We start from the raw sequence: 15689 nt of genomic DNA, 5'->3' as shown, positions 1-15689 counted from the left end.
ATCTACATGACAAATTCTCCTATATCTATAGTCTACCATTGCAGTAAAAACTAGGAGAAAATTCATAAGAAGTTCATGTGAAAAGAAGTATGGTGTGTCATGTAAACACAAGAGAGGCAATAAAAAGTCATGACTGTACAGTGAGAACTGTTCACCTCCCAGTCAATTATATTCAATTTTTAAGGTTTGCAATGTTTTCCTTCTATAGATTGTCAGATGAAAATTCCTAAATGGGTTAGGCATTATTTATTGGGGGAAAATCAGCTGAATGATTAATCTCCCCACTGCAGCTTTTTAATACTGCTCAATAGTGTCCTTTATTACAAATATTATTTAGTGAGAGCCGTAAGGACAGAACAGGGCTTTGGAATCTGCACTTTTCCAAAGGAGACCCAGTGTTACCTGAGATACTATGTCAAATATTGGTGCTTTTTAATAAATACTCTCAGATACAGAGCACTGGATGTTTGGTGGAAGTGGAATAAACTTTGGAATATTTGTGCACACATACAAACACATGTCTACCATTTTATGTGAGGATGTACATGTATGCTTATTGGGGTCCTCAGAGAATGTTCTTTCTGCTAGAGTTGTACTGCAGTCCAAGTTCAGGCAACTTTAAGATGGAACATGAATCATGTTTTTATCATGGCTTCCCCTCCTTTTTTGTCTTTTTGGTATCTGGGCCTTAAGTTGCCATTAGTGTTTTCAAACACTTTTGTTTTATTTTGCACTTTTCAATCTTTTAAAAAAGTCTGATCTGAGATTCTGTGATGAAGGACTGGACACAGAAAACAGATACAAACTACTTTTCCTTACCTCTGTTTGCACCAAGTAATTCCTTTGTGTTCGTATGTGCTTCAAGAATCCAAATACATTGACAGTCCCCTCATGCTGAATTTGCTGCAGCATACTATCTAATACTATGTATGTACCTGTCCTTCCAACACCAGCACTGAAAAAAAATGAATATTAAATATTTTTATTAAACTATTTATTTGTAACAATAACAAGTAAATCTATTATATCAAATCATTAAACATGAAAAAATTGAATAGCAAAAGTAGAACAGCTCATATTGATAACTTCATGAACAGAGCTACCTACAAAAGAAAAACCCTTGATGTTACATGTATTCTTGTGAACCTGGTACTAGAAAACAGGCTGTCATAGCTATGTCTCCTAATGGTAGGATCATGGTATATATCCATTTGCAAAGCATGCAATAACATTACAATGTAGGAGAATTTCAGTAAAAACAACTAACCTGCAATGAACCACGACTGGTCCTACAGCATGACGTTTAGCATATGATACCTTTCTAACAAATGTGAGCACTGGTAATGTATATTCAGGGACACCCATATCAGGCCACTGAGTGTAGTGATACTGTGAAACTACACGGCCACTAGGCCTTCCTTTTTGGGAACCCTACAAATAAATAATAACTGTTAAATAACAGAAAACAATAGAATTGGAGAAGGGGAATAATCAGTTTTATCTTTTAACTGAGTTGGTTCTATTTGATTTTATCATGCCTTGAGTGCCATTTGATTGGAGACATAAATCTAATCAATCAATCTTTTTTTTTAATTTTTATTAAGAATAAAGTATAACAATCTATAAAGAATAAAAAATAAGGAAAAGAAAGAAGAATAGAAACCCTAAAACAACATATATCTACACTAAACAATAGAAATACATATCGTCATTATAACATACACACATATATTTACATAAGATCATCGATATCACTGTCCTTCTAGTTATACTTCCTTTACATTTGGATATTTACCGCATATTGTAAATTACTTATTTACTCCATATATACAACCTATAGTAATAATGCATTCTCATGGTGATATACAAATTACACAGTTTAGAATCAACCGTAACTAATCAATCAATCTTTTGTGATTTCTTATAGAATCATCACTATTCATTTAAACTGTAACCTACCTTTTTCACTTTTGTGTTCCTAATAGTAAAATTCCTCACAGTGTAATAGGCAAGAACATGAATACTCTTCTGTGTGACTAAAAAGTTTCCATATTCTTCACTACCGTCTGCTGGCCAATACTGGTCACATTTTCTCTAACAGAGAAAAAATAAATATTTGTAAACATTTGACATAATGCTTTATAATTTCATCAGCCCAGCTGCAATTAGCTGTGTCTCTAGGCATATCTATGGTTGTGCGAGAACAAAATTTTCAATAATAAAATGCCAGTACAAATTTATTATTTTCAAACAATCAGTTGTGTATATCTTATTTAGTTTTCCATAAAAAAACAGAAAACAAGAGAATGTGCATTTGGGATGCTGGACAAGAAAGTATCATCATCATCATCATTCATCAGAAATAAAAAAGATACCAATCAAAATACCTTGTTGTCAAAAATTAATAAGGTCTGTTTTACACTATGCAGTTATAGCACTCAGATACTACTTAACCTCTCATAGCCAAATCCTATGAAATCTCGGGATTTGTAATTTAGTGATGTATTTACAATTCACAGCTAGATAGTTAGTGCCTCACTAAACGACAAACTATATGATTCTATAGAATGCAGCATGGCAGTAAAAATGGTATCAAAATGCTATAATTGTATAGTATAAAATAGATCTAAATATAAGGCAAAGTTTCTGAGAGTTTCCCACAGTTATTCCATTAAATTTGTGGAAACATGGAAATTTTACTATCAATGACGTTAAAGAAACTGAGTAACTTCTTGTCCAGGATGGATATTAGAGACAAAATGAATCAAGCGAAGATCCAAAGACTCCATTTATCTGACGCTGTTTTGCCAGTTCTATTTGTTTTGGACAGTCCCACAATAGTGTCCCCCCTTCTTTTAAAAAGGTATAGAGTACTGTGGTAGAACAGTACCTTGTGTAGAACACAGAATATTTCATTCAAATCCTGGCCATGAGATCAAAGGTTCACCCATAGACAATTATAGTTCTTTCTGTGTCCTTGGCTATTGTGACAATACACCAATGTAACTGATTTAATTGACATAGAGATAACTGAGAGCCAGTGTACTATAGTGGCCTGAGCCTTGGACTATGACTCTGGAGATCAGGGTTCAAATTCTCACTCAGCATGGAAACCCACTGGGAAACCTTGGGCAAGCCACACTCTCTCAGCATCAGAGGAAGATAAAGACAAACCCTCTTTTAAAAAATCTTGTGAAGAAACCACTGTCACAGGTTCAACGTAGGGTCACCATAAATCAGAAATAACACAACCACAGAGATAACTAAATGTCACAGTGACAGTTAATAAAAGAACCAGACTGGACATTTACATCCCATTAGGAAGCAAACACCAGGTTAAATGAAGTAACTTTTGTTCTGACCATGACAGGAATAGTAAGATTTCCTCCCCGCCTGCTGCTTAGTTTCCTTGCAGCTCTTATTTATATAACAAATAACCAGCATGCTAATTGCATTTTCACAACTGTGTCATCTATTTTGACTGTTCGTACCATTCTGCAGAATCTTCAGTTGAGTTGGCAGTGTAATACAGGCATATTTACGGAGGTGTAAGTCTCACTTCTGAAATAAGCCTTTACTCCAAAGAAAAATATGTACAGTTTTGTAGCCTTTAAGGTATTTAGAATTTTTTGAACCAGAGCTCTCTACAAGATAATTCTAAGTACCTCACAAAACTGTAAACCCAATGATTCCATAGGATGGAGTTGTGGCAGCTAAACTAGCTTTAAACTGCTATCACTATGGAATGAATATAGATTCTCATTAATAATAATAAAAAATATAAAAGGAAAATATATAATATGACTATACCCTTCCTTTCTCAACAAGATTAGTTATCATTACAATGACTTCTACATTATGTTCCCAAATCATTCTCCAGAAATCTTCTGCTGTTGATTTTAGAGGCCCTTGAGCAGCAATATAAGCTTTGGGTCTGTTGTAACCCTGCATTAAATAAACAAAAGAAAAATATCAATAAATAAATGACAAAAGATTTCAAAATATGGTTCATTGATTAAGAGCAAGATACTAAAAAAAATCTAGTGTACCAAAAAATTCAGTTTTGAGAACTGATACCCATGACACAATTTTCAGAGTGCAGTAGCTTGAACTCTTTACCAGTTCCACTTTTCCTACTTCCAGCTCTTTTGGACTAGGTAACAAGAGTGAGTGGCACGTGAGGTAGACTGTACAAAGCATGCCTCATAAGAAGAGTGCCTTTTGTAACCGTTCCAAGTTCCCACAAGATTAGAAATCTTAATCTGGCCTGACAACTGAAGGACTATTCCTTTGTGCTGTGTTAGAAACCAGGTATGCCTATTCTGATGCATTCTGAAGAATTAAAATGGCATATGCTCTATTTGGAGTTCACTGCAAATAGAGTAATTTGGGGCCAATCTCTAAGCCTAATCTGCTTTCAAGGTTGTTATAAGGTTGAAACAGAATAACCACGTTTTTCTTGAAGTAAGACTAATATAGACATATAAAGTACATAATAAACATTCCAAGCAGCCTCTTCACAAACATGTAGCAAATACATACACTCCCTATCTGCGGCCCTACTTTATCTTTTTTATTTCACATGGGGCATGACAGACCTTGATTGTAATTCCTTTCCTTCGTTTCCTCCTACCGCCCACAGCTTTGCATTATTGTTCTCTTCAGGTTACTGCTATTTCAAGTGCTAGAAAAGTCCCCTCTCATCTACTATAGCTAAGTAAAGTTCTTGTTCTACAGACTGTAAATTGTAGCCTAGGCTAGACAAATTATAATTTGGGGGGGGGGGGAGGAAGAAAGATAATGGATTGGAAAGGCTCACTTACATCAACATAATTGGCATTAATGTAGTCAGTAGGTTTTCCATCCTTGTCTGAAAGTTGTGCAAGTTTAACTCTACTGTGATCATCTAAATTGGATGGAGGAGGAAAAAGGGGTTACAATAAATATATAATTTTAGTAACAATAGTGTTTTTTTATTCTTTGAAAGAGGAAGTCCAATGTATTAAAAGTTGAAAAATAAATAAATTATTTTATCCCTCATGTCCAAGTAGTCCTTGTTCAGCAAGGACAGCAAAATGTACACATCTTATGGCAGTTACACCAGTTTTAAAATCTTTGTACTAGCTGCTGATGTATTCCTAAAGTCTATCCAAGGTGTTAGTAATATTGGAAAAAGCTTTATAAATTACTCAAGATCCAGATAGTTGATGCCTTAAAACCTGCCCTAATATCAACCAATCTGGGATGCAAAATAGGGATACTCTGCTGATGGTACTCTTGAGGAATATGACCTGAGAAGTAACTACATGTCAAAGGTCTTCTTGGTGGTAGTATCCCAGATGCTGAATCACATTACAGATTTATTGATTCATTAAAAGGAACCCATGATCCTAAGTTTGCATTATCTGAGCAGAGCTGTTGATGAGTGCGGTTTATGGAATTATGGCCCTATCTAGATGGACCTTTGTGGCGGCCCCGTCACATGCTAGGGGTTGGCCGAGGGTGCACCACCCATACGTGCCTCACCCCTAGCAGATGACGAGGGCGTCAAAATGGCGGCACCCTACACACATGGGCGCCACCATTTTGACGCAATGGATGTTTAGCGTCCGCACGTCACACCCCCATAAGGACGTCACGAGTGTGCCATTGGCGCACTGCGGAGTCCTTATGGCACCACAGAAAGAACCCGCTTTTTGCAGGTTCTTTTTGCTGCGCGAGGGAGCCACATGGTTTGTCCGCTAAGGTTTCCTCACGCAGCAAAACAAGGCACTGACAGATCGCCCTTTTTGGGCTGTCTGTATCCCACCTATGTTAACTATAGTGTGTCATAAGTCAAAGCTGACTTAACAGCAAATAAAAAGAAAGCGATCTAGCTGTTCTGTATTTTGCTGCTATTCATACAGTGGAACATACTTCCTCGGAGTGTGGTGGAGTCTCCCTCCTTGGAAGTCTTTAAACAGAGGCTGGATGGCCATCTGTCGGTGATGCTCTGACTGAGAGTTCTTGCATGGCAGGGGGTTGGACTGGATGGCCCTTATGGTCTCTTGTAACTCTACGACTCTATGATTCTATGATATTTTTGCTGGCTTTTGGAATATAAGGATATGTACCATTTGTCTGGTATTGATTGTTTATACTTCGTTATATATTAATGTTATGGTTTTAATAGTGTTTTTTTTTTAAATAAAGGTTGCAAGCCACACTGGACCTGTTGTAAAGAAAGGCAGGATATAAATATAAATAAATAAATTAACGCAACAATGTCATCAGGTGGCTCTGAACCAGAGCAAATATGTAAACTCTTACCATAATGTCAGCATATATTTTGAATACTTACAGGCAACAATATTTATGTATCTATTCTTATTCTTGTTGTCTGGATGATTAGAACTGTCTGATGTAATACCCATATCTACTGTACAGTTTTGGATTTCCTGAAAGGATAAAACAAACATACACTGCTGTAGATACATATATAATTGCATACATGCCCTCCTTCCCACTAAATGTCCCCTGTATCTTGCAACTACATATTTACAGAAAAAGAAAAAAGATATGTTGAAATAATTCCTTACCTGGTAAAACTCTTTCAGTGTCTAATGAAGAAATGAATGCAAAAAAGTAAAAATAAATCAAATTCCACAGCACATAACAAATGAGTAAATGTTTATATATTACAAATAGAATGGAAAGCAAGTATGGTTATGAGGGAATATAAACATATATACATACTGATAATAGAACATAGCTGGATATCTTATATACAGCACACAATTTAAAGAAATTTGCTTTGAAATATAATTTGGTGATTCAAGATGTAGGTCAAGACCTATAGAAGTCAGTGGCAAAAACCTCACAGATTATAATGAATCAATATGGCTAATTAAGCACAAAAGCCACCAAAAATTCTGTTTATTTCAATATTCACTATTCTAGTCCACAGATCATGATCTGCAGATACAAGTGGCATAACAAATAAAATATTAAAATGGCAAATCATCTTATCAAAATCATAGAAAAATTCACTCATGCATAGGACAGCTAAAACATGAATTGCAAATGAAGACACATCATGTGTCTGTGACATGAAACACAGACATTAAGCATTTAATGAGAATAATCTTAATTTTTCAATATTTAATATCACTTGTATACATTTATCACTTCTCAATCACAGGAATTTTGATTTATATATATTGTGTGCCTGTGATGGTATCAAATGTACAATTCAAAACACAAGTAAAGCCTGACAAACATCAATATTCTTTCCATGTACTATTCTGAATTTGGGAAACTACATTTTAACATTGAACCATTACAATTTGACCAAGCACTTCAAACTCTGATTAGTGGAAGTACAGTACTCTATCTATATTCAGAGCAAGTTTAGATGTTGTACACAACTGGAGATAAAAAAATTATTGACTTTCACTTTTCATTTTCATAAGTCTTACATAACATGTAAAATGGGAATTGAGTATTTCCTGTAGTGAGATGCATAGGTTTGAGAGACACGCCACAGAACATTTTTACAGTCACTGCAGGAGAAATGTAGTGCAAAAAGAAATATCAGATATCTGGCATTTGTGTTGCTAGCTCTTCTGTATATTGCCTGCTGCTGCCCCTTAATACTGGGAATCTGAAGATTTCAGGTTTGTAGTCAGTTTGCAAATGAAAAGTGTAATTCACACCCACTAAGAGTCTGGATTTTTTCATTTTCATAGTCAAATAGGATAAAGCCATGTTTTGAAGAACTTTGAGATCACACAATATTCACATGTTGAACTCTGTCACACCTGTACAAATAGGGGCAGCTGGTGGATCTGTTGTTGCAGGGCCATGGAATCCATTCTTAGTTCTATGGCTGCTCCTTCTGCAGCTGCTTCAGATTGTATGGGAGCATGCCAAGTACAAATTTCTGTTGGGAATAAAGTCCAGCAAGTGGATGGTTCCTGTACAACCTATAACAGCTGTGGGTGGAATAACTGTAAAATATAGCGTGGATTCAATGCCTCTGCACTAACAGAACCAGCAAACCCCCCTGGTCTCCATATCACACATTTCATACTTGATTGAGGTTAAAAGCATATTTTATATAAATGTTTTCCCTTGGATATTTTCTACTATCAGATTAATTAGTTTAACCAACCTATCACCAATGTATTTTGAATACTATGCAGACCACCAGGAAATATTAGGTATCTCCAGGTAGGGCTATGAAAGAATTTCTGACACCCCAGAGAGCTGTTGCCAGTCAGATGACAAAACTGGGTTACAAGTATCAGTATTATGACAGTACAACTCAGCTTTCTCCTAATCACATGCCACTTCTACTAGTGTAGTCAAGGCTTTTAACACCTAGGAATATTCAACAATACTCTCAAAGTCTGTTTCAGTCTTTCATTTTAATAGATAATATTCCATACCTCAAATTCTTCAGCAAATCCATTAGTGGCATGTAAATCTGCAACATGTTTTGGAAAATGCTTTGTTGGGATTGCTCCAACATCATCTTATTGATGAATTTTGAGGAGGAGTTTGGGGGGGGGGGGGGAGAGAGGGGGGGAGGGGGGGGGAGAGGAAGGTAATGATTAATTAATTGTTTAAGACACATACTTCATCCAAGTTGGTTTGCAAATTGCAATAAAATTCTAACATAATAAATAACAATTAAACCACATCAACTGCAAGAATAAAATGGCCAGAAATACCTACAGAAAAAGACTTCTTATAAGAGTGTTCTTAAGATGGATTCCCTATACACAGTTTAAACAGTGTATACTATATAATGTGAGATGTTTAGTTCTTGGAAAACAAATTACAGCCTCATACCTAAGTGGGGCAAAGCAGCCTTCCCAAAAGCCTGTAAAGTATTAATCAGATTTGCCTCTAGAGGGTAGAAGATCTCCTTAGATAATGTTTATTCAACTGATTATTCATGCCCTGCATATGGGCTTTGTGGAGGCATCTGGCTTGCTACTGCTAGAAACTGGATAATGAACTTTATGGGCTTCCATTATGATTCAGCCGGTCTCTTCCTTCAATCTTATCATGCAAAGAAATTTAAAAAGGACTTCAGAGTTATGAGAAAATACCACACAACCTGTCTAAGGAATTGTAATTTATATCAACAGGTGTTTAATAATTTAAGATACTTAAAATATTTGTACTGTATTGAACTCATTCTGGTTTGTGTTTTTTTTTAAGTTGGATGGATTTGAATGCATCGATTGAATTACCTTTTCAAATCTACAAAAACTGAACAAATAAGTAACTCCACCTTCACACCCTAACAAAACGATCTTGCAATAAATGTATTTTCTGATCAAAGAAAGGTTCAGTCTGATGCATATCTATGAGAAAACACACATGGTTGCACTGTATGAGACAGAGAATAAAGCAGTAATCGCTACACTAGACCCACTGAGACTAAAGTTTTATGATCTATTGAATTCAGATGATATGGTAAAGGATACACATGTTGGTTTGAAATGCTGATAAAAATAAAATGAAGATATAAAGTTAAGAAGCACAAAAACCAACCAATGACTGGGTGCCTGTCCTAATGTGGAGAAGAGACTTCACTTCAATGAGCTGTTGACTGTGAATGTCAGTGATTAAATAAACAAGAGCTTTGCAAAAACTGTAAACTTTATACTTTTATAAAAGAACACAAAAGTGAATGAAAAGTTGAAGAATATGTTAAAAATAGGGCTAGGTTTCAAGCTTCTATCCTTTGTTTGCATCTGTGTTGGTGTAATAAAAACTGTGTGTGGGAGGGGGAACTCTGGTTCTGGGTTAAATGGATCAGGAGTCAAGTCTGATTTACTCTTTATTTTGATTCATAAACCACTCTGTGGAAATATTTAAAGTGGTCTCCTCATATGTGGTCCTTTTCCTAACTAAACCCTCTTTCTTTGCTATGCCCCCTTTCCTGTATCAGGATCTGTCCTACAAACAATCCTTTGTATAGGATTTCTGCTTCTCGTTGCTTATAATTCCCAAAGCTTTTGTGCCAGTTCTGAATGAACTTTCAGATTCATACAGAAGTGGCAATTTTTGTTAATCCTTGGTTCCGTAAACACTGAATGGAGTTTTAAAGTTGGCTAAAAGCTGATTAAAATGTGAATATTTATTTTAAATGTTAAGCACAACAGTTTGGATCACAACTTCCTTCTAAAAAGGAAGATCTAATTTTGTTTATGGATACAACAAAGGCCCAGTGGAGAATCCCAGCAGAAGAAGCAATGAGTAGGAAGGAAGGTGGCAATTTTCTCAATTCCTTCTCTGTTGCCTCCTTACAGAGGCTCCCTCATGCTGTGGAGGAGATTTGGGGAGGGGTATAGGAGGCACAGGGAGAACTGGTAAAAGCCATCTCACCACTTTTTCTGGTGTTTTTTGGGCGTATTTTCACCAGGGAGAACAAATTTTATGATTCCTACCCTGGAAAACAGGGGGGAAAGCTTGGTCTACAAGTGAAGATGTTTCTAAGCCTTTCCTTCTTGCATGTCTCCCAGTGAAAATTATCTCTCCTGTCCAATTTGGCTGTTGAGGTTCAATGTAGATTCCAATACTTGCTTAGTTATGAAGATAAGGTGTTCAGTTCTATAAAACCCATTGGTATAAAATCATACTTTGCTGAGTTGTTGAATAGAAACTGAAAAATGCCACAAAAATTAAAAATCATAGATCCATTTATTCCCATTGGAATGAAACAAATCTAAAATCGTTAGCTGTATTTAACTTTTAAAAATGATAAATGTATTAAAATGTATAAATAACCATTTATAATATTTACAATCATTATAAATATATTATAATATCTGAACATCAAAGTCCAACTGCTCAGCTGAACTCAAGCTGTTATGTTCACTAAAATAATGTGGGAGACAATAAGAAAGTTGTGCACATTAGAACAGGGAAATGTAAGAGCAACTAGTGGTTGTGAATAGGCTGGTGTTCAGAACAGGTTCTGACATAAGGTCTACCTACACAGAATAAAACATGAAAATCCAAATTGCACAATGAATCTCTGGTTTCTATTTTGCTTTCTCTTACACAGACAGTTATTTCAATCTACTTCTTCTCTGCATGTGCCTTATAATTAGAAGCTGACATAAAAGCTCTTTGTTAATACTTTTTTATTTTAATTTCAGAAACAATAATTATTATGTCCTCATTTTTAACAAACTGGCAATAGTTCATAAAACAAATCATAAGCAAATTACCTGACACAGGGAAGACTGGTGCAGGGGGAGTGGATATTACCCGAGGAGATGTGTTATCTTCCAAATAAAAGTGTGCTGTTTGGAAGCATTTCCTAAATGAAAGAAAGAAGCACAGAACATGTCACATGAACACAATGATCACATATAACATTTATGACATACTTTCTTACAACCATGTCTAAAATATGTTTTCTTAAAGTCACAGTTGAAAAATTTACCTACATAGGTCTTCTTAGATAGCACCACAATGAAAGTAATACAGAAGGCAAGTTCCAACCAAGGCTGAGCATACTTGGTTCTCACTGATTTAATTTTTTTTGAGGGGGGCATATATAATGGGCCCTTCTCTTATGCGGGGAATTCATTTTGAAACACCCCCCCCCACGTAAGGGAAATCCTTTGTATGTTCAAGCTCCATTAAAATTAATGGGGCTCGTGCCCGTGGCACAGCGCACACATCATTACTTCTCTTGAGGTGCTCCATGGCATTTTCTAGCACAGTTTTCACCATATGGTGAAAGCCATGTATATCGCACCTGCATATGATGGGGGCTCACTGTACATAGCTCTACATTAATATTAGTTATACCTAAATGTGCTTTGACTGTAACAAGTCATTAAAGCTACAGATTGTACAACAACAATTACATTAATACAAAATTCCTGTACTGAATGTTCAGGGAGTTTGTTTTTAGCAGAAGAGGAGGCAAAAGATGTAGCAGGCACTGTCACTGTGAAATACTGAAGGCACAAATGTAGCTGAGGCTTTTTATGTTGTTCATATCAGTGATATAGTACTGAAATGATTGTCCCAATCAGATTGCTAGCCAATTGTCTTTCCTCCTGTCCTACTCAACAGTATTGGGTAGGAGATACTTTGATTGTGAGTTCCTGTATGGCAGGGGTAGGACTGGATGGCCCTTGTGGTCTCTTCCAACTCTATGATTCTATGATTCTTAGATCGTATTTCAAACCAACCTTTTATACTACACTGAGTAAATTCTTTCTCCAGCTGCCCATTATGAGTAAAACTCATCCTAAAGCTCAAAATAATACAACAAACATTCAAGGAGAAAGGTTGGTTAATCACCAAAACAAGAAACCAAAATCTCACCCAACTAAGTTGTTCCAATATGAAGAGCCTAATACACAATGGTGATTGATCAAAGGAATTAGAGTTTAGGATAAAAACATTTACACTGCTGCATAATATGATTTGAGTCTTCTTTCATATTCCAAATGTGGAAATAACAGCAATAGCATCTGGTAAGAGACTATAATAGCAATTCAAAAGACTGTAATAATAAACCAAAGCTTTAAACAATGAAACATTTCCTTAATTAAAAATCAATCTGCAGAGAATTAAGATTGTTAACAGCATTTTATATGGGTCATTTGCTTTGTTTGAAGTATTATTCACAACTGGTTAAGTTTAAAATGTGATAACTACATAAGACTAACAGAAATTTAAATTTATTAAATTTTGCTTTATAGCAAACTGGGCCTAAATATCCATTTTTGCTTCCTTTTCCATTTTGTGGATCTAACTGGGTGATCTGCAAGTGAACTAAACTGGAATATTTTTTAAAAGATACTTTGACAGGTTTGAATAGGGGAATATATATCAAGTTATATAATATAGGTATCATAAATATATTAACAGCTTGAACTGATGAAATGTTCTACATCTGTCTTTGCTCCAATACACAAAGCATGCCTCCAAAGTGGATGGAAGCCATGCTCTGGTCTTTAGGATTGGACAACCCCCCCCCCCCCCAAAAAAACCTGGGATAGTCCACATCTTGGCAGTGCTGGTTAGTCTGTGCATCCATCTGTCCCTGCCCTGCATGACTTTATACAATAGTAAAGCCATGTGGGACAGGGAGGGAGACGGCCAAGCACTCCCCAGTCCCTGCTCTACTCTGAAGTAAAGCCGCATGATGCAGGGAGTTGGGAGTGGGCCCTTTTGGCTCTGCCCCAAAGCCATAGTTTCCTTTTTTTAAGCAACAGATTTCGTGCTATTTTAATAAGGCAATAATCTGACAAATGTCTGGCTTGCTGTTGTAATAATAATAAAAATATAGAAAGGGATGTCAATCAAGCCATGTAAATGTTATCTACAGCAGTTTAATATAATTTAAATGATCAAACATTTAAATTGATACTGAGATATGGCCTCAATATAGACAAGCACAACCAAACCAATCATAGCAGCTCATCAACTGTATATGGCTTTCAATAAAAGCTTGAGAAATCATTTTGTCTTTACAAACAGGGATGTTGTCATGGTTCTGTAGTATGTAATAAATTATTGTTTGTGCTGGGCTTACTTGGTCACATGTTGTGCAGATATTCTTTACAAATGATGTGGCACACAATTCTATTGTCTGTTGTCCTCTCCAAAATAGCTTGGATAGAAGCAAGGACTGGCTTCTGCACAGAACAAACAGTATTGTGTATTTTGCTGTACTGCCAGTGGCCCAAAACCCAACACAGTATTAATGAAGTAGAACTGTGTGGCAGTGGAGCTCCTAGAAGTTAAAACGACTATGGTCCGAAACAAACAGCTTCAGGTTGCATTGGGGGCATGGTGTTTAGATGACGCACCCCCCAAATGCAGCTGAAAGCCGTGCCAATTCCTCGCCATTGCAGAAGAACTGGGCCAAGACGAAGGGGAAAAATCAGTTCCTTCCAGCAGCCCCGTTTAGGACCGCAGCAGCAGCCTGGATTGGGACTGGGCATGTGTGGTTGCTGCAGTCCTAGCATGAAGTACCATGAGGCTGCTCCTTCCAGGCCATCTGTTTCATCATGATATCACGAGACAACATGACTCACGAGAAAAGACAATAACGCTTAGTAAAGTGAGATGCACTAGAAAACAGTGAGACCATCTTAGATAATTCTTCACTATTATTTTTCTCAAAGGAAGCAGTGAGTAATTCTCTTAAAACTCTTCAAAAATCATTCAGTTTTCAAAGCCGATTTGCAATTTGGGACTTATTCTGTTATTTCTGAAATATTGATGGTTTACAGACCGCCCTTTTGGGGCGGCCTGTTCCCACCCCTTTCCCTGCCGGATCGGAGCCTCAGCTGCCACAGCGGCAGCCTCTGAGGCCCCGATCTGCCACTTTCCAGGCCGCGGGGAAGCGGCAAAAGGCCACTTCCCCGCAGCCTGGAAAGGGGTGTCCTTGGGGCGTCATGCCCCAAGGACACCTGACAGCAGTGGGGACGAAGAGAAAGGGAACGCTCGGCCCCTTTCTCATTTGTGTCGCTGGCGCAGCTGTGTAAAGGCTGTGCCCAGCGACACAAACCTGGAAGGAGCTCCGTTTTGGAGCTCCTTCAGGCGCCGCGGAAAGGGCGCCCCAGGTGCCCTCATGTGGCGCCAAGACGTCACTTTCGTGCTGCTCCATTTGGAGGCGGCGCAGTCGTGACATCCCAATGGTGGCGCCCATGTAGAATGGGTGCCGCCATTTTGTACATACTAGGTACGTACCTAGGGTTAGGGCGTCCGGAAAGGACGCCCTTTCCTAACCCTAGTACGTACCTAGCACGTACTTTTTGCGTGTCTGTAACACACCATTATTATGTAAAATAAACCATGTGCAAATTTTGAGCAGATAGAGAAAGAACCGAGTAACAGCATTTTTTCCCTCAGGAAACATGATTTTATATATATTATATAAACAGTACTGTATAGAATTATATGATTACATAGAATCTGTAGTGTGCATTCTTGTGATGTTGTATAAGGCACACAGTGTGTGAGTCTACTGAGAGTAATCTAGAAAGAACTTCACACAAGCTGAAAACAACTGAGAATAATGTATAGTATGGGTAAACTGATTATATTTTATACTGTAAAATTCAAATATAAAAGTATATAAGATACATATTAATGATATAATGTTTCAGGAATAGGATGCTATTCCGAAACAGCCTTCTAACTTTGATAGAAAACTGCTAAAGAACAGAACAATTTAACATAACTATATATTAAGTTATAATACTGCAGAACTCTAACAAAAAATGTTAGTGACCTCTTGTGGTCAATATAATTTTTCTTTAAGATTAACAAAAAGAGAGCTACAATATCTATTTTGTAGTACAATGAAAAGACATGAACGATTAAACATAATCTATAAACATCTAAGGGATATAAACATTAATGGGATATTTGTTTTATTTTAAAAATCAAGGTTACCAAACTGCATATTTATATTTTCAGGATAGGAAAACAAAATGAACACTGTGTCATCTGAAAAGAACATTGATCAGAACACATGTAGGATTACCCAAACTACACCATGCAATCCTCGTCTTAAATTGTATGGCAGTATTTTCTTTGTAAATAGGGAGGATTTCAAATACTATTTAGCCTGAAAGATAAAACCTTTTGGAAGATGAATGTGAACAGTCATGTAGAATACCACAAAGCTACAAGAGAAGGTTGTCAACAAA

At 36.7% G+C, this 15689-nt stretch overlaps 1 protein-coding gene across 1 annotated transcript in view; it reads right to left on the bottom strand.

Annotated features, from left to right (window-relative positions):
- The window catches only part of PTPRZ1 (protein tyrosine phosphatase receptor type Z1), a 118544-nt gene that overhangs the window by 10799 nt on the left and 92056 nt on the right, over positions 1-15689 (bottom strand). The window contains 9 exon segments of the mRNA XM_042468581.1: positions 820-955; positions 1268-1431; positions 1960-2094; positions 3811-3945; positions 4824-4906; positions 6341-6437; positions 6579-6599; positions 8430-8515; positions 11232-11323. Coding sequence (XP_042324515.1) covers positions 820-955; positions 1268-1431; positions 1960-2094; positions 3811-3945; positions 4824-4906; positions 6341-6437; positions 6579-6599; positions 8430-8515; positions 11232-11323 — 949 coding nt within the window.

This window comes from Sceloporus undulatus, chromosome 5, assembly GCF_019175285.1.
Source record: "Sceloporus undulatus isolate JIND9_A2432 ecotype Alabama chromosome 5, SceUnd_v1.1, whole genome shotgun sequence".
NCBI lineage: Eukaryota > Metazoa > Chordata > Lepidosauria > Squamata > Phrynosomatidae > Sceloporus > Sceloporus undulatus.
The sequence above is the reverse complement of the archived record's forward strand: the minus strand, read 5'-3'. Positions and strand labels throughout refer to the sequence as shown.